The sequence below is a fragment of the Lonchura striata genome, chromosome 36 (genome assembly GCF_050655825.1).
Source record: "Lonchura striata isolate lonStrDom1 chromosome 36, ASM5065582v1, whole genome shotgun sequence".
Taxonomy (NCBI): domain Eukaryota; kingdom Metazoa; phylum Chordata; class Aves; order Passeriformes; family Estrildidae; genus Lonchura; species Lonchura striata.
In genome coordinates this window covers 8,326,497-8,351,147 of record NC_140738.1, presented here as the reverse complement: position 1 = coordinate 8,351,147, position 24,651 = coordinate 8,326,497, and the positions used below count along the sequence as shown (strand labels likewise).

Below are 24,651 nucleotides of genomic sequence, written 5' to 3'. Positions count from 1 at the left end.
GGTTCCTGTGCTGGTGCATTCCCCCCTCCCCTTCTCAGGCCGCCCTGCCAGCTGAGAAATGCTCGCTGGCCTCCGCCTTGGCCAGCAGCCCCTGGGCTCAGCTCCTCTGGAGCTCAGCACAAACACGCTCTGCTCCAGGCACTGCTGCTGCCCAGCCAGCTCCTGGCTGCTTTAGGAGCAGCCCTGGGAACTGTTTGTGTTCCCTCGGTGGCACAACATCCCTGTTCTCAGCCTGCCAAAGAAAGCTGCTGATGCCAAGTGCAGCCAGGATGAAACATGGCTGGGACTGCAGCCCCTCTCTTGGGGCCCTACAAACAGCACTCCAAAAGAAGCCCTTGGAGCTCTCCTGGGCCAGAGACTCCTTCTGAGTGGGGCCTCTCCGAGCCAGGAACTCTCCCGTTTGCTGCACTCGGGGATCCCCAACAATGAGGGAGCCTGGGCCGATCCCCCCACTCCTCCAGGCTCAACCCTTCCCTGCTGGGGAGATGCCAAAGCATCCCCAGGGAGCATTTCCCTTTGCTCAGGGGAATTTCTCACAGGTGCCTTGCACTGACTCTCTGTGTCTGTGTGCACACAGGAGTGCCTGTGCTGGGGAAATGTGGCAGGAATGCTGCTCCCTGAGGGGTCTGACTGCCTTGGATAGCAGAGCCAGTCAGGCCTGTAGGTAAGGCTAAATCACGAGGTCTAAGCTAAGTTAAACGCTGCTAAGAGTTGTTCTTTTGCTAAGTTCATATGTTTAATATAAGTTATATGTTAAGTTAAATATTGTTAAATGTTATTCCTGTTTTAAATTGCATAGTTATAGGTTATAAGTTAGGTTAAATACTGTTAAGCTCTGTTCTTTTGCTAAATTGTTAAGTTTAATGTAGAAATTAAGGTAAAGGTATAAGGTAACTCCTATTAGGTTTTAGGTCTGTTAAGGTTTTGGGCCATATTCCTTTTATCCTTGCCCTCATTTTTTTTGTGTCACACACACAGGGACAGTTCTCGGTTCATTTCTGGTTTGATTGCCTGGATTTTGTTTGGTTTTGTTGTTGCTTTGTTTCCTTGCTGTGCCTGAAGTGTCCAGTCAGGAACAGAGTGACTCTTGCCAAGGAACTTTGTGCTGCTGTCACTTTAATATTAAATCTGGTTTTTGCTGGGGATTTTTTCAGCGCTCTCAAGCCCTCGTTGGTCACAGGGTGAAGGAGCCCTGGCCCAGGCTCTGGCCCTGGGGGACACGGGGACGCTGCCGGGGGGTCCCTGTCCCCCTGTCCCACCCCCCATGGCTCCAGCCCCCGTCCCCGTGTCAGGCTCTGGGGTCGATCTCGTGGAACATCCTCTGGGGGAGGCTGCGGCGCCAGGGGCAGGGGGACTTGGGGGCACAGGGGACCCCGCTGTGCACGAGCAGCGTTGGACTTCTCTGGGGGAACTGGGAGGGGGCTAGGGCAGAGTGACCTCCCTGGTGACCTCACACAGCCTCTCAGATGTCACATAGCCATCTCTGTGATGTCACAAAGCCCAGTCTGTAATGTCATACAGGCCCTGTGATGCTGGGCAGTTCCGGCGCCATCCCAGCAGTGGCCTCTCCCTCCTGCCCCGTCCCTCAGCTGGTGCCACCCTTGGGGCTCTGGGCTATGGCTTCTTCTCCCTGGGCATCCCCTGCTGCCCGCCCAGGTTTTCCCGAGGAGCTGCTGCCCCTGAGCCAGAGGCTCTGCTCTGCTGCCCTGGGTACCCCGGGGCTCCCAAAACACCCCATGGCCAGGCCGGGCCCAGAGTGTCACAATGTCCCCTTGGATCCATCAGGCCCCGCAGTGTCACAATGCTCCCTGCGCTCTCTGAGGCCCCACATCACCCAGCCCAGGCCATTGCTATGGTTCCAGTCCCTCCCAGTATGATCCCAGTGATTCCCAGTCTCTCTCAGTATATCCCACTTGATCCCAGCATGCTCCCAGTCACACCCACTTCCTCCCAGTTGCTTCCAGCATAATTCCAGTTGCCCAGAACCACTTCTAGCCACCCTCAGTGCAGTACCAGTTGCTCCCAGTATATCCCAGTTGCACCGACCATGGTCCAAACTGCCCTCAGAATGTTCCTGGTCACTCCCAGTATGATCCCAGTCCCCCTCAGTGTTGTTCCAGTTCCACCCAGTATGTTCCCAGTTGCACCTAGTCACCCCTAGTACAGTCCCGCTCACTGCCAGTATGACCTCAGTGGCCCCCATTACAGACACAGTCACTCGCAGTTGCCCTCACTTGCCCCCAAAATGGTCCCAGCTGTTCCCAGTGTTGTCCCCTCCAGTATGGTGCCAGACACTTCCAGTATATTCCAATTGCCCCCAGCATGCTCGATCCCAGTCACCCCAGAGTCCCCAGTATGGTTCCAGTTGCCCCCAGGATGACCTCACTCATTCCCAGTATATCCCAGTTACCTCCAGCAGGCCCCCAAACCCCCTCCCAGCACCACAAATGGCCCCAAGAGCCACAACAGCCTCTCTCAGTCCCACCAGGAGTCCCTAAAACCCCTCCCAGCCCTCCATGGAGCTGAGCGGGAAAGGTTGGTGGACAGGAACATCCCCAGCAAGGGTCAGCTAGGACACTTCAGCAGCAATTTGGGCATTTTGTGGGGAACACTTGGACTGGGCAGACGCAGGCCAGGGACTGGGACAGACAGCCGGAATTCCTGGAGAACAGATGAGGTTAGATGGACCCGTTCTGCTGGAACAACTACAAGAACATGGCCATGTCCCTTGGCTTGGATGGTCCCAGAAGAACCAAATCCTCCCCTTAACCTCAAATTCACATTCAAATCCCAGTAAAATGATTCAGCTTTAGATCTCTTTACTTGATTTCTTTATTTTTACCCCAATTCTAGGTGTTTTGATGGGATAAACAAGGAGATTATTCAGGTGGGAAAAGATCTCCATGATCATCCATTATTGCTTGATGCCACCAGAAGAAAAAGTGACACAGCAGGTAAGAATTTCTTGGGCTTTAAAGTCAAAGAAACAGCTCTTCCCAATTAATTTTCAATGTTGATCAGAGTCCCGATGGATTTTCCTGGTCTGTGTTCATCCAGGTGTCTATGGGCATCCAGGAGGATTTGAAGACCACTTTCCAGGTGTCTTCTCATCAGAGATCACAAGGAATGTGGGTCACCAGGGCTCTGACCAACATGGGTCTTCTAAAGGGGGATGGAGTGGGAGCAGCGCACGAAGCTCTTCCTGCAGTCGGGGCAGTCACAGGGCTTCCCTTACCTGTGCCTAAGTTGGTGTCGAGTCAAGTGAAAGCTCCTGGAGAAGCTCTTCCCACACAGGGGACACTCATAGGGCCTCTGCCTGGTGTGGATGTGCCGGTGCCGGACAAGGTGGGAGTTTTGCTTGAAGCCCCTCCTGCAGTCAGGGCAGCGGAAGGGCCTCTCCCCGTTGTGAATCCGCTGGTGCTTGCAGAGAGCAGAGCTCCACCTAAACCTCTTCTGACACTCGGGACACTCATAGGGCCTCTCCCCAGTGTGGATGCGTTGGTGGATGATGAGTTCTGAGCTCCAGCCGAAGCCCTTCCCACACTCCCCACACTTGTAGGGCCATTCCCCGGTGTGGATCATCTGGTGGCGGATCAGGTGGGATTTCCGCCCGAAGCTCTTCCCACACTCCGAGCACTTGTACGGCTTCTCCCCATCATGAAGCTGCTCATGGACCACCAGCTCTGAGCTCTGGCTGAAGCTCTGCCCACCTTCCTGACACTGGGTGTGTCTTTCCTCCTCAGATGACCTTGGGCTGGTTTTGCAGCCCCTCCTCCTGCGGGATCTCTGGGGCTTTTCCTCCCCGTTGGGTTCCTGTGCTGTGGAGCCAGTCAAAATGGCCTCTTCCATGAGGTTCTGCTGCGGGGATTTGTCCTTCCTGGTCTCCATCTGCAGCTCCTGCTCTGGGGGAGGAAGGACAAGGAGAGGATGGGATTTGCCAGAGGGAAGGGCAGGGAGATCCCCCGAGTGCGTCCCCAGCAGGAGGACACCGGCAGCGGGGCTGTCCTGCAGCTGGGGGCCAGGCTGGGCTGGGAGATGGAGCAGGAGAGAGAGGGAAAGGGGCACTGACTTCCTCCTCACCTGCCTGGGCATCCCAGGGCATCTTCCTCTTCCTTGCAGCCTCCTCCTCCATCTGGAAGATATTTGGAGATGGGAAATCCTGTTTTGAAAGGAAAACAAGGGATGAGCACAGTGAGTTTTGTACTGGTTTCAAAGCAAACCTGGGAGAGAGTCTAAGCCAGAAGGACAATTTAATAGGAAAATTAAGATCAAAGCTATGATACAGAAAGACTGGTTTAAACTCACAGAGTCAGGATATAACCTGACACCCTGATAATCAGGGTGGTGGTAGCAGGCTGATGAAATGGTGGCTGCAGTCCGGCTGGAGTGATGAACGTGATTCTGTCAAAGCAGTGATCCTGTAGAAGGGTCTGGTCTTCCTCTGAAGGTCCAATGGTGCTTATGGAGCTCTTGTCCTCTGGGAATGCAGCAGGCAAGGTGATCGTGGTGTTGCAAGGGTGAGATTATATCCAGGTAGGAATGCTTGGTTCCTCCCCCTGGGCGGAGCATCCCACAATGGGATGATGTAATTTTATCAGTCCTGCAGTGATACTCAATGGCCCATTAAGAGAAGATGGCCCCTGCAGGGCGTTATCAGGGCTGAGCCATGGAAGAGATAAAGAACACTGCCCCACCTGTTGATAACAGTTTTTGGAGATGGGGACTGAAAACACTTTTGGTTACATCTGACACTGTAACCTGAAACAGTGAGGCAATCCCTGCTCGGGGTGGGGGGTGAACACCACCCCCCTTACCCAAACTGGCTCAGGTGTAAAACCCTCACCCTGGGAAGGCCACGCACACAGGGGACAATGTCACACTTGCCCTGTCCCAGGGGAGATCTCTGTTCCTGTCAGTCCCTTGCTCTCTCCCCTTTTCTCTTTCTTTCCATCTCTCTCTCTACCTCACATTTACTGTCAATAAAATCCACTTTGGATTTGGTCTCCTTAGCAGCTTAATTGCGGCAGAGGCATCTCTCCAACAATTTTGTTAACCAGATTGTGACATTATTTTTGCACAGTGAGTTCAGGGCACTGTTGTCTGACCCCAAGCGTGTTTGACAGCAGCGTGGTTCCCTCCTCTGAGAAGGTTTTGCCTCTTTCTGGAGGATCTCTTGGAAACTTGGATGCATCTTTCTCTGAGCAACTTATGGAAGAACTTATGAGGAAAATGGCTGTTGTAGGTGGCCAGTGTAAAGATAGTATTTTCTTGTCCTTCCCTGCAAAGTCTGTTAAAATCACTGAAAGAAAGGTAACAAATGATACCAGCAAGACTGACAAGTCCTACAAGAAGCCCAGCTCTCACTAGATTCCTGAATAACTCCCAAATTCACAGGTTTGGAGGTTTTGTCCAAATATGAGAATCAATATCTTTTTCCTCCCTGTCACCTTTGTCATAGCTACACAGCGCAGTCCCTTCCTTTTAATAATCTGTATTGGGCCAAATTTTCACTTTTCTTTTATTTGAACCTGCCAGCAGCTGAGCTGGAGCTGCATGGGAACTGATGAAACTTGGAATTGCCACAGAATGGCTTCTATTCTTGGTTTATTAATGTTTGGGATTTGTTTGCGTTTCCATCTCAAGTGACTTGTGGGAAAATGAAATATTCATCAAAGTACTTTATGCAGAGTTATGTTTGATTTCTGCAAGTTTATTTTGTCTGGTTCCCAGGGGATATTCAAGGGGTCTCTGTCCCCTCACCCTGGGGGATGCTCAGGGGGTCTTCATCCCTCTGACCTCCGGGAAAGTTTGTGCCGGGCTGGGGACCAGGGGCTCTGTGTCCCTCTCACCGCTGAGGGTGCTCGGGGCTGGGGGGCTCTCCGACCTTCTCATCCTTGGGGAGGCCGGGGGGTCTCTGTCCCTCTCAGCCCTGGTGTGACCCCACCCAAACATCATTGGGGTCAGAGGGACAGAGACACCCCCAAACCCCCAGAAGGGCTGAACCTGGGATTTGGTTTGGGGCTGAGGATTTAGGAAAGGGCTGGAATTGGGTCTGGGGTTGGAGTTGGGGCTGAGATTTGGATTAGAGCTGGGATTGGGGTTAAGGCAAAACATGGGATTGGCTTTAGGGCTGAGGCTGGGATTGGGTCTGGGCCTAGATAAGTTTGGCACTGGGCTGAGATTAAATACGGAACTCTGAGTGTGTCTAACCGTGGAGTGAGATTGAGACCAGGATCAGGGTCAGGGTTGGGACTGAGCACACACAGAGTGGGACGGGGGATATCACTGCAGGATGTCCCTGGCATCGTCCCAGCCCTCCTCAGGCACCTCCAAACATGGGGGGCAGCTGGGTGCTCCAAGATCCAGGTGCTCCCATGCAGCCCCCCAATACCAGGTGAACATTCCCTGAGGGCTGCCCTGAATGTGATCCTTGGGGCTCTGGGATCAGCCCTCACATTCCTGTGGGAGCAGCTGCAAACATGATGAGAGATTTTTCCCCTCCTCTTTCTTGTGGAAGGGTGAAGCCCAGCTGTCCTTTTCTGCTGCTGCCTCCTTCTCTCCTCAGCTGATGATGTCAAACTCCCCAGGAGTAGGAAAATCCCCATTCCCTGTTTCCTTGTGGCTGCAGCCTGGAGCATCCGCTCAGAATGAAGAACTTTCTGACAGCCCTGCTGAATGACACCAGGAGGAGGTTGGTGAAAAAGTGAGGAAATTGTGTTTTGATTGGAAATACAAGATACAAAATTATTTCTTTTCATCCCATTCATTTTCAGTCCATGGCATTTCTGTTTTCAGAGTGCCACCTTCTCAGCTGATTGTGTTTGTGTCCTCCTTTCTCTCCTGCCTTCCTTCACCTGCTCTGTTTCTCTCTCAGTGTCTCCCTTGACCCAGGGCAGCTCTTACAAAAGACCCTGCCCTGATTTCATTCCCAATCCATGAGCTACAACAACCATGGGTGAAGTTATGAAGGCTGGCAGTGAAATGTCACTGTAGGATCTTGCTCCACTTGGCTTTTGGGTCCTTGTTAAGAGCTTTTCCTTCAAGGGCAGGAACATCTTTTCCTGGCTGGGAACTGGAATTCCAGCCCCTGGGAGCATGTGCCATGGATCCCAGAGGGGCATTCCTGAGGCTCTCAGGGTGCTGCTCCTGCCGTGCCTCCCAAGGAGCTGTGCAGGGCAGGGGACAAGGTGCAGCAGCTGTGTGAGCTCCCTGTCCTGGGTTGTAAGATAAGCTTGTATTCCATTTGCCATCTGTTGAAGGAAAAACCGGTTGGACAGGTTTTTGTTATCTCTCTCAGAGACAATGGTTTTGCCCTGTAGAGGCAATGGTTTGTTTATACACCATTGACTGATTCAATGAAGGGCTGGTAAATGTAACACCGTGAGGGGTCCCACCCAGAGGGGGGAAGCCAAGCACTCTATTGTTGTTTAAAGGGGTAGCTTTTTGGGGAGAGGAGGCAGCTCTCTGGGCGGGACTCCGAGAGAAGCAGCTCTCTCTCTCTTCGCGGGATTCCCAGAGAAGCAGCGCTCTCTCGCTCTCTCTTCGGCGGCACTCGCAGCGAAGCAGCCGGCGCGCGCTGAGCCGACGGCGGCGGAGCTCGGAGGCAACCCCAGCACAGAGGAAGACCGGCCCCACTGCCACCAGATCTTCAGAGGAAAACTATACCCTTCTAAAGATCACCACTGCAGCTGCAACTCATCAACTATTGCAAGGGAAGCAATTGTCCCAGCAGAACTGATACTGGCATCCCTCAGGTTCTGGACTTTTTCTTTCACTGGTTTTGTTTGTACCGATTGCATTTGCCTTTCTTTAAATTGTTGTCTAGTTTTCTCCTAGTAAAGAATTGTTACTCCCACTCCCATATCTTTGCCTGAGAGCCTTTTAATTTAAAGATCCTGGTAATTCAGAGGGAGGGGGGTTTGCCGTTCTCCATTGCACAGGAGGCTTTGCCCTCTTTTACAGACTCCTGTCTTGTCGAACCAAGACAGAATTTGGCGCATCAACGTGAGGCCCGAGGGCATTGAGAGGGAAAAAGGATTAACAGTTCTTAAGTAATTTGGTTTTTTGTTGTGTGTAAAAACATCTTCAGCATCACCATGTGGTCTAGTTTACCTTGGTTTGGGTGGCATGTGATCGTAGCTATACTTTTCCCATTTGCTGACCCTTATCTAAAAATGGGTCCTATAACTAAGGCTACGGTGTCTGTTATCAAGTTTGGCTTCTGGGTTAATTGGGTGAGGAATTCATGGATCTTTAATTTCCTCTGGAAGGCAGGTACATGGATTCATAGCTACCACACGTTAAGTGTATGTTTTTGGGGTTACTTTAATAACGGTACCTACTGCGAGGAAATAGCACCTGGGCAAACTTTCTCTCAACCTTTTAACCATCTTTTTGGGTCTGCTCCACCAGTTCTCAAAGGGTTAAGATCCTTTATAAGTGCTAATGATACCATACAATGGGTGGTGTTGCTGATAGTCCTGTTATATTTAGCATTCAGAGATAAGGGAAGATTAACCTGGATAACTACCCTCACACCTACACCACAGACTCGAGATGCTGCTGCTCCAGAGCCTGACCCTGCCCCACAGCCCACCTCAGAAATGAACCGCCCAGATTGGGTGAGGGTTCTGGTTAAGGAGATACGAGAGATGCTGAAGGAGTGCATTTCCCCAGCTGGTGAGAAACCGGCCCTTTGCCTTGAGGAGGGACAGTCTAATAGTACAGCTGTGGAACCCACTAATGTTACAACTGTCCAGGTTCCAGCTGAACCACAAGGGCAGTCACGGTCAGCAGCAGTGGCCCCGGTAGAAACAAGGAAGTCTAAGGTGAAAGCAGAGCACCCTGCAGATAGGGACAGGAATGGAGGAACCTCACAACCCACAGGGGAGCCAGAGATTGCTATCATCACCGAGTCCCTGACGTACGAAAGTCTTCGCAATCTGCATAAAGACATTGTGCGACGAGGGCGTGAGGCTTATGCTACCTGGCTACTCCGGGTTTGGGATCTTATGGGTACAGGCGTGCAGCTGGATGGTGGTGAGGCAAGGAACTTGGGACCCTTGACCCAGGACTCGGGTATAAATCAGGTTTTTGTAAGGGAACCAGGGTCCCTTTCTCTCTGGGAGCGGCTCTTAATGAGTGTCAGGGAGAGGTTTGTCCACAGAGAGAGAATGCAAGAGCACCATCATAGAATGCGCTGGAAGACCCTCGAGGAAGGGATCCAACAGCTGAGGGAAGTGGCAGTATTGGAGGTACTCTTTGGGAGGGATGGACGACACAATGATGACCCTGACAAGGTCAGGTGTACGGGACAAATGCTGTGGAGTCTGGCAAATCTTGGGCCATCTCAATACACCACCTTCATTGCAACAATCAATGCTGACACCCACCGGGAGACAATAGGTTCTGTTGCCAACAAACTTAGGAATTATGAGAGTATGATTAATGGCCCAATGCAGGCTCATATCTCAGCTGTGATTAAGGAGTTTAAAGAGGAGATGAGGGAGGAGATAAGGAAGGTTAATACAGCACCCGTGAGAGTCACAGGCCCCAGAATCAGCACCCAACAATCCCCAGCTAGAGAGAGAGGGTACACCCCAAGGGCTAATCTGTGGTTCTTTCTGCGTGACCATGGGGAAGACATGGGGAGGTGGGATGGGAAACCCACTTCTGTCCTGGCAGCACGGGTCCGTCAACTCAAGGAGGGAAACTCTAACCAGGGGAGCTCCACCAAAGTGAAGGTAGCCTCAACCTCCCGTGACCAAGCTTGTGGGTACGATCTGTCAGACCCCCTTGAAGGGACCTCTAGTATGTATGCCCAGGGAAGGAATGATAACCAGTGTTAGAGGGGCCCTGTCTCTAGCCAGGGAGAGGCACGGGAAAACCGGATCTTCTGGACAGTGTGGATCCGATGGCCTGGCACATCAGAGCCACAAAAATATGATGCTTTAGTTGATACTGGTGCACAGTGTACTCTGATACCATCGGGACATGTGGGGGCAGAGCCTGTTTCCATTGCTGGTGTGACAGGGGGATCACAACAATTGACTCTGGTGGAAGCTGAGGTGAGCCTGACTGGGAAGGAGTGGAAGAAACACCCTATAGTGACTGGCCCAGATGCTCCGTGTATCCTAGGCATAGACTTCCTCCGGAACGGATATTACAAAGACCCAAAGGGACTCAGGTGGGCTTTTGGAATAGCCGCTGTAGAGGCAGAAGACATTAAGCAATTGAACACCTTGCCTGGACTGTCAGAAAACCCCTCTGCAGTAGGACTCCTAAGGGTGGAAGAACAACGCGTGCCAATTGCGACCTCGACAGTGCACCGCCGGCAGTATCGGACGGATCGAGATGCCGTGATCCCCATCCACAAAATGATTCGGGAGCTGGAGAGCCAAGGGGTGGTCAGCAAAACCCACTCACCCTTCAACAGCCCCATCTGGCCTGTGCGCAAATCTGACAAAGAATGGAGATTGACTGTGGACTATCGTGGCTTAAATGAAGTGACTCCACCGCTGAGCGCTGCTGTGCCGGACATGCTGGAACTCCAGTACGAGCTGGAGTCCAAGGCAGCAAAGTGGTATGCCACCATTGATATTGCTAATGCGTTTTTCTCCATTCCTCTGGCAGCAGAATGCAGGCCTCAGTTCGCTTTCACCTGGAGGGGCGTGCAGTACACCTGGAACCGACTGCCCCAGGGGTGGAAACACAGCCCCACCATCTGCCATGGACTGATCCAGGCTGCACTAGAAAAGGGTGAGGCTCCAGAACACCTGCAATACATTGATGACATCATTGTGTGGGGGAGCACAGCAGCAGAAGTGTTTGAGAAAGGTGAGAGGATCATCCAGATACTACTAGAAGCTGGCTTTGCCATCAAGAAGAGCAAAGTCAAGGGACCTGCCCGAGAGATCCAGTTCCTGGGAGTGAAATGGCAAGATGGACGGCGCCAGATTCCCACTGAGGTCATCAACAAGATCACAGCTATGTCCCCACCAACCAGCAAAAAGGAAACACAAGCTTTCCTGGGTGCCATAGGTTTCTGGAGAATGCACATTCCTGAGTATAGCCAGATTGTGAGCCCTCTTTATCTGGTTACCCGAAAGAAGAATGATTTCCACTGGGGCCCTGAGCAGCAACAAGCCTTCACCCAGATCAAGCAGGAGATCGCTCATGCTGTAGCCCTTGGCCCAGTCAGAACGGGACCAGAGGTCAAGAATGTGCTCTACTCTGCAGCCGGGAACCATGGGTTGTCTTGGAGCCTTTGGCAGAAAGTGCCTGGGGAGACTCGAGGCCGACCACTGGGATTCTGGAGCCGAAGTTACAGAGGGTCTGAAGCCAACTACACTCCCACAGAGAAGGAAATCTTGGCTGCCTTTGAAGGAGTTCAAGCCGCCTCGGAGGTAATTGGCACAGAAACACAACTCCTCCTGGCACCCCGACTACCGGTGCTGGGGTGGATGTTTAAAGGAAAGGTTCCTACTACCCACCATGCCACTGACGCCACATGGAGCAAATGGATTGCCCTCATCACTCAACGCGCCCGTATTGGAAACCTGAATCGCCCTGGGATTTTGGAGATAATTACGAACTGGCCAGAAGGTGAAAACTTTGGTCTCACTGATGATGAGGAGCAGGTACAAGTGGCAAGGGCTGAAGAAGCTCCACCATACAACCAACTACCAGCAGAGGAGACCTGCTACGCTCTTTTCACTGACGGTTCCTGTCGCATCGTAGGGATGAACCGGAAGTGGAAAGCAGCCGTATGGAGCCCCACACGCCAAGTTGCACAAGCTACCGAAGGAGAAGGTGGATCGAGCCAACTCGCCGAACTCAAGGCCGTCCAGCTGGCTCTGGACATTGCTGAAAGGGAGAAGTGGCCAAAGCTCTACCTTTATACTGATTCATGGATGGTAGCCAATGCTCTGTGGGGCTGGCTGGGAAGGTGGAGGAAGGCCAACTGGCAACATAGAGGAAAGCCAATCTGGGCTGCTGATATATGGAAAGACATTGCCTCTCGGGTGGAAAGGCTGACGGTGAAAGTCCGTCATGTAGATGCCCATGTCCCCAAAAGTCGGGCTAATGAGGAGCACCGAAACAACGAGCAGGTAGATCAGGCAGCAAAAATAGAGGTGTCAAAGATAGACTTAGATTGGCACCATAAGGGGGAGTTGTTCCTGGCTCGATGGGCTCATGATGCCTCAGGTCATCAGGGCAGAGATGCCACCTACAAGTGGGCACGAGACCGAGGGGTGGATCTAACCATGGACAGTGTTTCCCAGGTTATCCATGACTGTGAGACGTGTGCTGCCATCAAACAGGCCAAGAGAGTGAAGCCCCTATGGTATGGTGGGCGGTGGTCCAAGTACAAGTATGGGGAGGCCTGGCAGATTGACTACATCACACTGCCCCAGACACGCTAAGGCAAGCGCTACGTGTTGACCATGGTGGAAGCCACCACTGGATGGCTGGAGACTTTCCCTGTACCTCATGCCACTGCCCGGAACACCATCTTAGGCTTGGAAAAGCAAGTCCTGTGGAGACACGGCACCCCTGAGAGAATTGAGTCTGACAACGGCACCCATTTCAAGAACAGCCTTATCAACACCTGGGCCAGAGAACATGGTATCGAATGGATATATCATATTCCCTATCATGCTCCAGCTGCCGGCAAAGTTGAACGGTGCAACGGACTCCTTAAGACTACCCTGAAGGCACTTGGTGGGGGAACATTTAGAAACTGGGAAATTAACCTGGCAAAAGCAACCTGGATGGTCAACACCCGGGGGTCTGTCAATCGAGCTGGCCCTGCTCAGTCAGAACCCTTACACGCAGTAGATGGAGATAAGGTCCCTGTAGTACATATGAAAGGTATTTTAGGGAAAACTGTTTGGATTAATCCCACCTCAGGCAAAGACCAACCCATTCGTGGGATTGTCTTTGCTCAAGGACCTGGTTACACTTGGTGGGTAATGCAGGAAGATGGGGAGACCCGCTGTGTACCACAGGGAAACTTGGTCTTAAGAGAGAACTGGGTGTAAGATTTCATGGTGTGCAGATGGAAATAGAATAAGGGGTGGATAATGTCCTGGGTTGTAAGATAAGCTTGTATTCCATTTGCCATCTGTTGAAGGAAAAACCGGTTGGACAGGTTTTTGTTATCTCTCTCAGAGACAATGGTTTTGCCCTGTAGAGGCAATGGTTTGTTTATACACCATTGACTGATTCAATGAAGGGCTGGTAAATGTAACACCGTGAGGGGTCCCACCCAGAGGGGGGAAGCCAAGCACTCTATTGTTGTTTAAAGGGGTAGCTTTTTGGGGAGAGGAGGCAGCTCTCTGGGCGGGACTCCGAGAGAAGCAGCTCTCTCTCTCTTCGCGGGATTCCCAGAGAAGCAGCTCTCTCTCGCTCTCTCTTCGGCGGCACTCGCAGCGAAGCAGCCGGCGCGCGCTGAGCCGACGGCGGCGGAGCTCGGAGGCAACCCCGGCACAGAGGAAGACCGGCCCAACTGCCACCAGATCTTCAGAGGAAAACTATACCCTTCTAAAGATCACCACTGCAGCTGCAACTCATCAACTATTGCAAGGGAAGCAATTGTCCCAGCAGAACTGATACTGGCATCCCTCAGGTTCTGGACTTTTTCTTTCACTGGTTTTGTTTGTACCGATTGCATTTGCCTTTCTTTAAATTGTTGTCTAGTTTTCTCCTAGTAAAGAATTGTTACTCCCACTCCCATATCTTTGCCTGAGAGCCTTTTAATTTAAAGATCCTGGTAATTCAGAGGGAGGGGGGTTTGCAGTTCTCCATTGCACAGGAGGCTTTGCCCTCTTTTACAGACTCCTGTCTTGTCGAACCAAGACACTCCCAAAGCACACAGCAAAGGTGGATTTGCTGGGCATTTTCTGACACATTCACAGCTGGAAGCAGAGGGAAGAAGGAAAGGGAAGCGAGTCCCTGACAGAATCCCAGAACTATTGGGGTAGGAAGGGACCCTGCCTGCAGGTCCCAATCCCGTGAGGGAGTGTCAAGATCCGTTTGGAGGAGCAGGGTGTCATGATGTTTCATTTACTAATCCCGAAAATGCAAAAAGGCAAACAGCAGGGGACCATCACTTTAATCACAACAAATGCATCTTAATTATAGAGTGCCAACAGCAAATGCAATGGAGGGGACAGAAGGGAAATAAAGGATAGAAAGAAAAGGAGGGGAAAGAGGTTTATAGTTTCAAAGCAGACAAAATCCTCTCTGGTCCAGACAATGACAATCTATTTTCTTGTGTCAGGGAGAATCTCAAAATCTTGGTAATCTCAGGGGTCTTTCATGGTCCTCTGTCTAAGTGGGGGAAACAGGCAAAAGAAAATGAAAGTCTATTGAAGTAATTGAGGGGGAACAGGTAGAATGAAGAATAAGTCCATTGAAGCCACCGAGGAGGAACAGGTCATGTTTTCAGCTGTGAAAGAGAGACATTGTCTTCTTAGTCCATCAACCACACCTGGGAAACATCTCACATTGATCAGGCCAGCCCTCCTCTCTGTGGTGGGGGTCTCAGTCTCAGTCCTTGGGAGGGGCTTCGATCTCTGTCTGTCACAGTGGTCACGAGAGAGATGAGGGGTCTTCCATGAGAGATCACCAGAGTTACCCCAAAGTTCATTTGGCCAAGAGGTGGGAAAATCCGTGGGTTCAGCAGGTATCATGAAGCCGGTGTGAGCACGTAGAACAAGCCACTCCTTGCCAGGTCCTTGCCAGGCCCTGCTCGAAGCAGTGGTCTGTGGTGGTACAGCAAATACACCTGCAAAAATAACCTCTCCAAGCCGGAACTCCAATCAGGGTCTCCAGGATCTCAGTCTCTGCCATTGCGGCAAACATGAGGCAAAAATGAGGGGAACTTGGGACCGTCTCTTACACAGGGTGCTGATGTCCTTTGAAGGGGAACGATCCCCACATGCGTCCAGCGCTGCAATAAACATACCATCCATACAACTCCTTACAGGATTTGTGGGGATTGATTTTCTATCTGCGTTTCAGCAACAGAGCTAGCAGATTAAACAGCACATTTTACCTATGTTAGCAAGCTGCTAATACTTCAAAACAGCACATTTCACCTAAATCCAAATGGATTTCTACCCTGTTAAATTTAACCTGTAAAATACCCTGTTTCAACGCCCAAGCACATCTTGCCTGAGAGGGACAGAGCACTCCCCTGGCATAGGGGTGAGAATGATGGAGACCCCCTGGGGAATTGCTTGGGGTGACGGGGAGAGAGACACCTCCTCAGGAATGGCCTGGGGTAACAGGGATAGGGACAGGGACAGCCCCTGTGGAATAGCCTGGGGTGAAAGAGATGGGGACAACCCCTCAGGGAATGCCCTGGGGTAACAGGGCCAGGGACACCCCTGGGGAATGGCCTGGAGTGACAGGGAAAGGGACAACCCATCCAAGCCCCTCCCAAGCATCCCCCAGGGTAAGAAGCACAGAGACCACTCGAGCATCCCCTGGGGACCAGATTAAACAAACTTGCCAGAAATCAAACTTAACCCTACAAAAAATGCCTTGAGGAATATTTGCTCTTCCCACAAGTCACTTGTGATGAAAATGCAAACAAATCCCAAACATTAATAAACTGACAATAGAAGCAATTCTGTGGCAATTCCAAATTTCACCACTTCCGGCACAACTCCAGCTCAGCTGCTGGCAGGTTGTGATAAAAGTGGACATTTAGCCCAATACAGGTTATTAAAAGGGAGGGAAAGCTCATTGTAGCTGTCACAAAGGAGACAGGTAGCAAGAGAAAATGATTCTCACATTTGGCAAAGCCCCAAAGCTTGTGTATTCAGGAGTTATTTGGCATTTAGCTACCTTAGCAGGACTTCTTGTGGGACGTTAGTAACCTTTTGTTCCTCACTGCGTGGTGAATGATCCTTGCCAGTCTTGCTGGTATGATTTTATCCCTTTCTTCCAGTGATTTTAACAGACTTTTCAAAGAAGGAAAACAAAATATTTTCTCTACACTGGCCACCCACGAGAGCCATTCTCCTCATAAATTCTCCCAAAAGTCACTCAGAGGAAGCTGCATCCAAGTTTCCAAGAGATCCTCCAGAAAGAGGCAAAACCTTCTCAGAGGAGGGAACCACGCTGCTGTCAAACACGCTTGGGGTCAGACAACAGTGCCCTGAACTCACTGTGCAAAAATAATGTCACAATCTGGTTAACAAAATTGTTGGAGAGATGCCTCTGCCGCAATTAAGCTGCTAAGGAGACCAAATCCAAAGTGGATTTTATTGACAGTAAATGTGAGGTAGAGAGAGAGATGGAAAGAAAGAGAAAAGGGGAGAGAGCAAGGGACTGACAGGAACAGAGATCTCCCCTGGGACAGGGCAAGTGTGACATTGTCCCCTGTGTGCGTGGCCTTCCCAGGGTGAGGGTTTTACACCTGAGCCAGTTTGGGTAAGGGGGGTGGTGTTCACCCCCCACCCCGAGCAGGGATTGCCTCACTGTTTCAGGTTACAGTGTCAGATGTAACCAAAAGTGTTTTCAGTCCCCATCTCCAAAAACTGTTATCAACAGGTGGGGCAGTGTTCTTTATCTCTTCCATGGCTCAGCCCTGATAACGCCCTGCAGGGGCCATCTTCTCTTAATGGGCCATTGAGTATCACTGCAGGACTGATAAAATTACATCATCCCATTGTGGGATGCTCCGCCCAGGGGGAGGAACCAAGCATTCCTACCTGGATATAATCTCACCCTTGCAACACCACGATCACCTTGCCTGCTGCATTCCCAGAGGACAAGAGCTCCATAAGCACCATTGGACCTTCAGAGGAAGACCAGACCCTTCTACAGGATCACTGCTTTGACAGAATCACGTTCATCACTCCAGCCGGACTGCAGCCACCATTTCATCAGCCTGCTACCACCACCCTGATTATCAGGGTGTCAGGTTATATCCTGACTCTGTGAGTTTAAACCAGTCTTTCTGTATCATAGCTTTGATCTTAATTTTCCTATTAAATTGTCCTTCTGGCTTAGACTCTCTCCCAGGTTTGCTTTGAAACCAGTACAAAACTCACTGTGCTCATCCCTTGTTTTCCTTTCAAAACAGGATTTCCCATCTCCAAATATCTTCCAGATGGAGGAGGAGGCTGCAAGGAAGAGGAAGATGCCCTGGGATGCCCAGGCAGGTGAGGAGGAAGTCAGTGCCCCTTTCCCTCTCTCTCCTGCTCCATCTCCCAGCCCAGCCTGGCCCCCAGCTGCAGGACAGCCCCGCTGCCGGTGTCCTCCTGCTGGGGACGCACTCGGGGGATCTCCCTGCCCTTCCCTCTGGCAAATCCCATCCTCTCCTTGTCCTTCCTCCCCCAGAGCAGGAGCTGCAGATGGAGACCAGGAAGGACAAATCCCCGCAGCAGAACCTCATGGAAGAGGCCATTTTGACTGGCTCCACAGCACAGGAACCCAACGGGGAGGAAAAGCCCCAGAGATCCCGCAGGAGGAGGGGCTGCAAAACCAGCCCAAGGTCATCTGAGGAGGAAAGACACACCCAGTGTCAGGAAGGTGGGCAGAGCTTCAGCCAGAGCTCAGAGCTGGTGGTCCATGAGCAGCTTCATGATGGGGAGAAGCCGTACAAGTGCTCGGAGTGTGGGAAGAGCTTCGGGCGGAAATCCCACCTGATCCGCCACCAGATGATCCACACCGGGGAATGGCCCTACAAGTGTGGGGAGTGTGGGAAGGGCTTCGGCTGGAGCTCAGAACTCATCATCCACCAACGCATCCACACTGGGGAGAGGCCCTATGAGTGTCCCGAGTGTCAGAAGAGGTTTAGGTGGAGCTCTGCTCTCTGCAAGCACCAGCGGATTCACAACGGGGAGAGGCCCTTCCGCTGCCCTGACTGCAGGAGGGGCTTCAAGCAAAACTCCCACCTTGTCCGGCACCGGCACATCCACACCAGGCAGAGGCCCTATGAGTGTCCCCTGTGTGGGAAGAGCTTCTCCAGGAGCTTTCACTTGACTCGACACCAACTTAGGCACAGGTAAGGGAAGCCCTGTGACTGCCCCGACTGCAGGAAGAGCTTCGTGCGCTGCTCCCACTCCATCCCCCTTTAGAAGACCCATGTTGGTCAGAGCCCTGGTGACCCACATTCCTTGTGATCTCTGATGAGAAGACACCTGGAAAGTGGTCTTCAAATCCTCCTGGATGCCCATAGACACCTGGATGAACACAGACCAGGAAAATCCATCGGGACTCTGATCAACATTGAAAATTAATTGGGAAGAGCTGTTTCTTTGACTTTAAAGCCCAAGAAATTCTTACCTGCTGTGTCACTTTTTCTTCTGGTGGCATCAAGCAATAATGGATGATCATGGAGATCTTTTCCCACCTGAATAATCTCCTTGTTTATCCCATCAAAACACCTAGAATTGGGGTAAAAATAAAGAAATCAAGTAAAGAGATCTAAAGCTGAATCATTTTACTGGGATTTGAATGTGAATTTGAGGTTAAGGGGAGGATTTGGTTCTTCTGGGACCATCCAAGCCAAGGGACATGGCCATGTTCTTGTAGTTGTTCCAGCAGAACGGGTCCATCTAACCTCATCTGTTCTCCAGGAATTCCGGCTGTCTGTCCCAGTCCCTGGCCTGCGTCTGCCCAGTCCAAGTGTTCCCCACAAAATGCCCAAATTGCTGCTGAAGTGTCCTAGCTGACCCTTGCTGGGGATGTTCCTGTCCACCAACCTTTCCCGCTCAGCTCCATGGAGGGCTGGGAGGGGTTTTAGGGACTCCTGGTGGGACTGAGAGAGGCTGTTGTGGCTCTTGGGGCCATTTGTGGTGCTGGGAGGGGGTTTGGGGGCCTGCTGGAGGTAACTGGGATATACTGGGAATGAGTGAGGTCATCCTGGGGGCAACTGGAACCATACTGGGGACTCTGGGGTGACTGGGATCGAGCATGCTGGGGGCAATTGGAATATACTGGAAGTGTCTGGCACCATACTGGAGGGGACAACACTGGGAACAGCTGGGACCATTTTGGGGGCAAGTGAGGGCAACTGCGAGTGACTGTGTCTGTAATGGGGGCCACTGAGGTCATACTGGCAGTGAGCGGGACTGTACTAGGGGTGACTAGGTGCAACTGGGAACATACTGGGTGGAACTGGAACAACACTGAGGGGGACTGGGATCATACTGGGAGTGACCAGGAACATTCTGAGGGCAGTTTGGACCATGGTCGGTGCAACTGGGATATACTGGGAGCAACTGGTACTGCACTGAGGGTGGCTAGAAGTGGTTCTGGGCAACTGGAATTATGCTGGAAGCAACTGGGAGGAAGTGGGTGTGACTGGGAGCATGCTGGGATCAAGTGGGATATACTGAGAGAGACTGGGAATCACTGGGATCATACTGGGAGGGACTGGAACCATAGCAATGGCCTGGGCTGGGTGATGTGGGGCCTCAGAGAGCGCAGGGAGCATTGTGACACTGCGGGGCCTGATGGATCCAAGGGGACATTGTGACACTCTGGGCCCGGCCTGGCCATGGGGTGTTTTGGGAGCCCCGGGGTACCCAGGGCAGCAGAGCAGAGCCCCTGGCTCAGTGGCAGCAGCTCCTCGGGAAAACCTGGGCGGGCAGCAGGGGATGCCCAGGGAGAAGAAGCCATAGCCCAGAGCCCCAAGGGTGGCACCAGCTGAGGGACGGGGCAGGAGGGAGAGGCCACTGCTGGGATGGCGCCAGAACTGCCCAGCATCACAGGGCCTGTATGACATTACAGACTGGGCTTTGTGACATCACAGAGATGGCTATGTGACATCTGAGAGGCTGTGTGAGGTCACCAGGGAGGTCACTCTGCCCTAGCCCCCTCCCAGTTCCCCCAGAGAAGTCCAACGCTGCTCGTGCACAGCGGGGTCCCCTGTGCCCCCAAGTCCCCCTGCCCCTGGCGCCGCAGCCTCCCCCAGAGGATGTTCCACGAGATCGACCCCAGAGCCTGACACGGGGACGGGGGCTGGAGCCATGGGGGGTGGGACAGGGGGACAGGGACCCCCCGGCAGCGTCCCCGTGTCCCCCAGGGCCAGAGCCTGGGCCAGGGCTCCTTCACCCTGTGACCAATGAGGGTTTGAGAGCGCTGAAAAAATCCCCAGCAAAAACCAGATTTAATATTAAAGTGACAGCAGCACAAAGTTCCTTGGCAAGAGTCACTCTGCTCCTGACTGGACACTTCAGGCACAGCAAGGAAACAAAGCAACAACAAAACCAAACAAAATCCAGGCAATCAAACCAGAAATGAACTGAGAACTGTCCCTGTGTGTGTGACACAAAAAAAATGAGGGCAAGGATAAAAGGAATATGGCCCAAAACCTTAACAGACCTAAAACCTAATAGGAGTTACCTTATACCTTTACCTTAATTTCTACATTAAACTTAACAATTTAGCAAAAGAACAGAGCTTAACAGTATTTAACCTAACTTATAACCTATAACTATGCAATTTAAAACAGGAATAACATTTAACAATATTTAACTTAACATATAACTTATATTAAACATATGAACTTAGCAAAAGAACAACTCTTAGCAGCGTTTAACTTAGCTTAGACCTCGTGATTTAGCCTTACCTACAGGCCTGACTGGCTCTGCTATCCAAGGCACTCAGACCCCTCAGATGGCAGCATTTCTGCCACATTTCCCCAGCACAGGCATTCCTGTGTGCACACAGACACAGAGAGTCAGTGCAGGGCACCTGTGAGAAATTCCCCTGAGCAAAGGGAAATGCTCCCTGGGGATGCTTTGGCATCTCCCCAGCAGGGAAGGGTTGAGCCTGGAGGAGTGGGGTGATCGGCCCAGGCTCCCTCGTTGTTGGGGATCCCTGAGTGCAGCAAACGGGAGAGTTCCCGGCACGGAGAGGCCCCACTCAGAGGGAGTCGCTGGCCCAGGAGAGCTCCAAGGGCTCCTTTTGGAGTGCTGTTTGTAGGGCCCCAAGAGAGGGGCTGCAGTCCCAGCCATGTTTCATCCTGGCCGCACTTGGCACCAGCAGCTTTCTTTGGCAGGCTGAGAACAGGGATGTTGTGCCACCGAGGGAACACAAACAGTTCCCAGGGCTGCTCCTAAAGCAGCCAGGAGCTGGCTGGGCAGCAGCAGTGCCTGGAGCAGAGCGTGTTTGTGCTGAGCTCCAGAGGAGCTGAGCCCAGGGGCTGCTGGCCAAGGCGGAGGCCAGCGAGCATTTCTCAGCTGGCAGGGCGGCCTGAGAAGGGGAGGGGGGAATGCACCAGCACAGGAACCATGGAACCAAGGGACCATTGTGACACTGTGGGGCACCATGGAACCAAGGGGCCATTGTGACACTGTGGGGCCTGTGGGACCAAGGGACCATTGTGACACCGTGGGGCCTCATGGAACCGTGGAGACCCTTATGACACTTTGGGGTGTCATGGGACCAAGGGACAGTTGTGACATGGTGAGACCCCAGGGAGCCAAAGGTCCATTGTGACATTGGAAGGCCACATGGAATCATGGAGACACCATTAAGAGACTTCACAGCTTCATGGAACCAAGGGGCCATTGTGACACTGTGGGGCACCATGGAATCATGGAGACCATTGGGATACTATGAGGCCCCACGGAATAAGCAAAGCATTGTGACACTGTGAGGCCTCACAGCACCACTGAGACCATTGTGACCCTGGAGGTCCCCACAGAACCAAGAGGACCATTGTGACACTGTGGGGCCTCGTGAAACCAAGAGGCCTTTGTGGCACTGCAGGGCTGCAGGGAACCAAAGGTCCATTGTGACACTGCAGGGCCTCGTGTCATCAGTGTTCCATTGTGACCCTGTGGAGCCAAAGGAGACCATTGTGACACCACAAACCCCCAGGGTCCAAAGGTCCATCGTGACATTTTGGGCCTCATGGAACAGAGGAGTCACTTGACATTGTGGGACCTGGGAACCACAGAGACCACTGGGACACTGTGGGGTCCCAAAGAACCAAGGGAACATGGAACAGGTCTGGCTGGTTGGACCTCCAGGGGCTGCCTGACAGCTTGGCACCTGCAGGGTCTCTTCTCACTGGGGCTCGGGGCTTTCCTTCCTATAGAAAAGAACTGTCCTTCTCCTGCAGGTGTCAATGGCCATATTGGGATTTCACCACCAATGTTGACTGTTGTGACAGACTGGAGGAGATTGCTGGCTGGAAACATTTCAGTGTGGGGGAGGAAGGGGCAGGTCCAGCCTTGCCCTGCCCTGGAACCCCAGCACTGCCCTGCCCTGGAACCCCAATCCCCCCAGAGCCTCTATCCCAGCCCAACAGTGTCTGCCAGTCCCTGGCACAGCACAGGCAATGCTCCACAGCCACCTCTGGAGCCCCAGCCCAGCTCCTGAGTGACCAAATGACCCCAAGTCCCACCTGGGGGAAGGGCCCAGGAGGACCAAGGGGTATTTAAGGCTGACCACAAGGCAAGCACACATCTTGACCCTTCCTCCTCTTGGAATTTCCATCTGAATATTGCAGGAATCCAGTAGTTGGTAGCTCTGTGTGTGCTTCTCTAAGTATTATTTTTCTCTCTTTCTGTGTCTACTTCTTCTGTTTCTGTCCTCTTGCAAATTTTGATTATCTTAAAATTGAACAGACTTAGAGTTTGTGAAGTTGAATGGGCCAAGTTAATGCCTTGAGAAGTGTTTTTTGTTGATTGAATGCCGTATTAAAACATTTGCCAAAGTTTCTCTGATTTTTCTAAATTTTCCAGTAAAGGCTGTTTTGTTGTTTAGAGCTCCTGAGTATCTCTTGATAGTATTGCTCCAGTCCATCCAACTCAGAGGACAGAAATAATTTTCATTCCTTTTGAATGTCACCTTGAGAGAGTTTTTTAGTGGATGGGGGTCAGGGCTTGTGTGTCCTGCTTGGCACAGCCCAGGCAGGGCTTTCACAGCCCCATCCCACACTCCATTGCCCAGCTGGAGCCGCTGGTGCCTCTGAGTTCTGCTGCCCCAGCCCCAGGGATGCTCTCCTTGTCTGCCCATTCCCCCAGGGCCTCTGGGCAGGGATGGCCTCAGTGGGGGCTGCTGACATCCTCAGACACTTGGAGGCTGCTGCTGAATTTTCCTGCTCCAGAGGCTTCTTCAGCCTTCAGCTCTTCAGTTCAGGAATTCAGTGCGCCAGGGCTCATTAACATTCAGAACACCTTAACAAGCCAAGCCTCTGGGAATGATTTGATTTATGTTTTCAAATCCTTTGTGGTTGGTTAGGCAGATTCCATTAGTGTAATTGAAATGAATGAATTTTATTTACACAGGGAGTGAGGAACCATTTTTTAGGTCCCATTTTGATTTTTTAGTTAATACATTGATATGTGCAATCTCCAATTGACACTGAATCCAAGTACCTCCTCATCCAGTTTGAATAGATATGAAAATAAAGACCCTTTATGGCTGACAATCCATCAGACTCTGTCCCTACCCTCACCCCACCATTTCCCCCATCCCAGCCCTGGCACTCCGAGCAGACTTGTGCAAATCTGAGCTCCCTCCAGCCCAGGCTGCACCTGCAGGTTTCAGCTCCTTGGCTCCAACTCCCACCTGCTTTCCTTGGAGAAGGAGCTGCCTGAGACACAGAGGGATGTTCATTTATTGCCAGCCAACAAAGCCTGGGGAAGGCACAGCTCCATCAAATGCAAAAGTCATTCCTCTGCTGGCTATTAAATCGACTGTGCACAGCAGACAGTCTCAGAGCAGTGGAAAACACCTTCTGTGCCCAGCACAGATCCCAAGGTCCCCCAAAACCTTCCCTGCCCCAATTCTTCCCAGATTTGCTCTTTGCACACACGAGTCACAGGCTGAAGTCAGGAGCTGCCTCCATGGCCAGAGGGAGGAAAAGAGGGAAAGTGGATGAAGAGCTCTCCTGTGCAGAGCCAAGGTCCAAGTGCAGCCCCTGCAGTGGGAACCACAACTCATCAGGTTTGTGTCCTTTGGGCTCAGGGATGGTGACACTCAGAGGCACAGAAAGGTTTCTTGCCAACGAACAAAAGTTAAACATTTGATCAGTTTAATAACCATTTCAGCTCTTCCCTCAGCTCTCTGTGATGCCCAGCAGCATCTGACATGTCCCTCATCCACAGGGGATTTCTGTACAGGAACAGTTTTAGACAAAGACATAGGAAATGGTAATTCTGTGATGGATATAAACACAATAAGATATCATTCATATTTATTCGAACTTCAGAAAGATAGGGTCATTCCGTGTTGTTCAAAGCATGAATCGAGTCACTTGAGAGGCCCTTGAATGACCAAAGAGCACCTAGAGGAAGAAATCTGGGGGCAACAGTTAGGACATAGAACCAGCTGGTCTGGTGAAGAGATGCCCTAAGACATGACCATTTCAACAGGAGAACTGGAAACCCCTGAAGAAAGGGGGAGATGTTACAAAGAGAATACTGGTGATTCAAGAAGATGGGAAGATCAGTATTGCTTCTCTTTCCCCAACAGTACACCTCCAGGAAATTCCTGTTACTGGTGGGGAAAACTTTGATATTTTTTAAAAGTGGTGAACTGACCCAGACAATAAAAATGTCCTTGTATAACAAGAAATGTACAAGTATTAATACCTGTGTCCCTTTGCAGGCAGACATCAGCTGTGTGCCCATGAACAGGCAGTGCCACTTGTGCCCTGAGGTGCTGAGC

General features: G+C 51.8%; 1 protein-coding gene across 1 annotated transcript in view; it reads right to left on the bottom strand.

The window, feature by feature from the left end:
* The window catches only part of LOC144248430 (uncharacterized), a 402,567-nt gene that overhangs the window by 187,213 nt on the left and 190,703 nt on the right, over positions 1-24,651 (bottom strand). Inside the window, exons 6-7 of the mRNA XM_085565449.1 lie at positions 3,236-3,710; positions 1,941-1,943 (exon numbers count right to left, since the gene is read on the bottom strand). Of these exons, the coding sequence (XP_085421575.1) occupies positions 1,941-1,943; positions 3,236-3,710 (478 nt within the window). The remainder of the gene's footprint in view (positions 1-1,940; positions 1,944-3,235; positions 3,711-24,651) is intronic.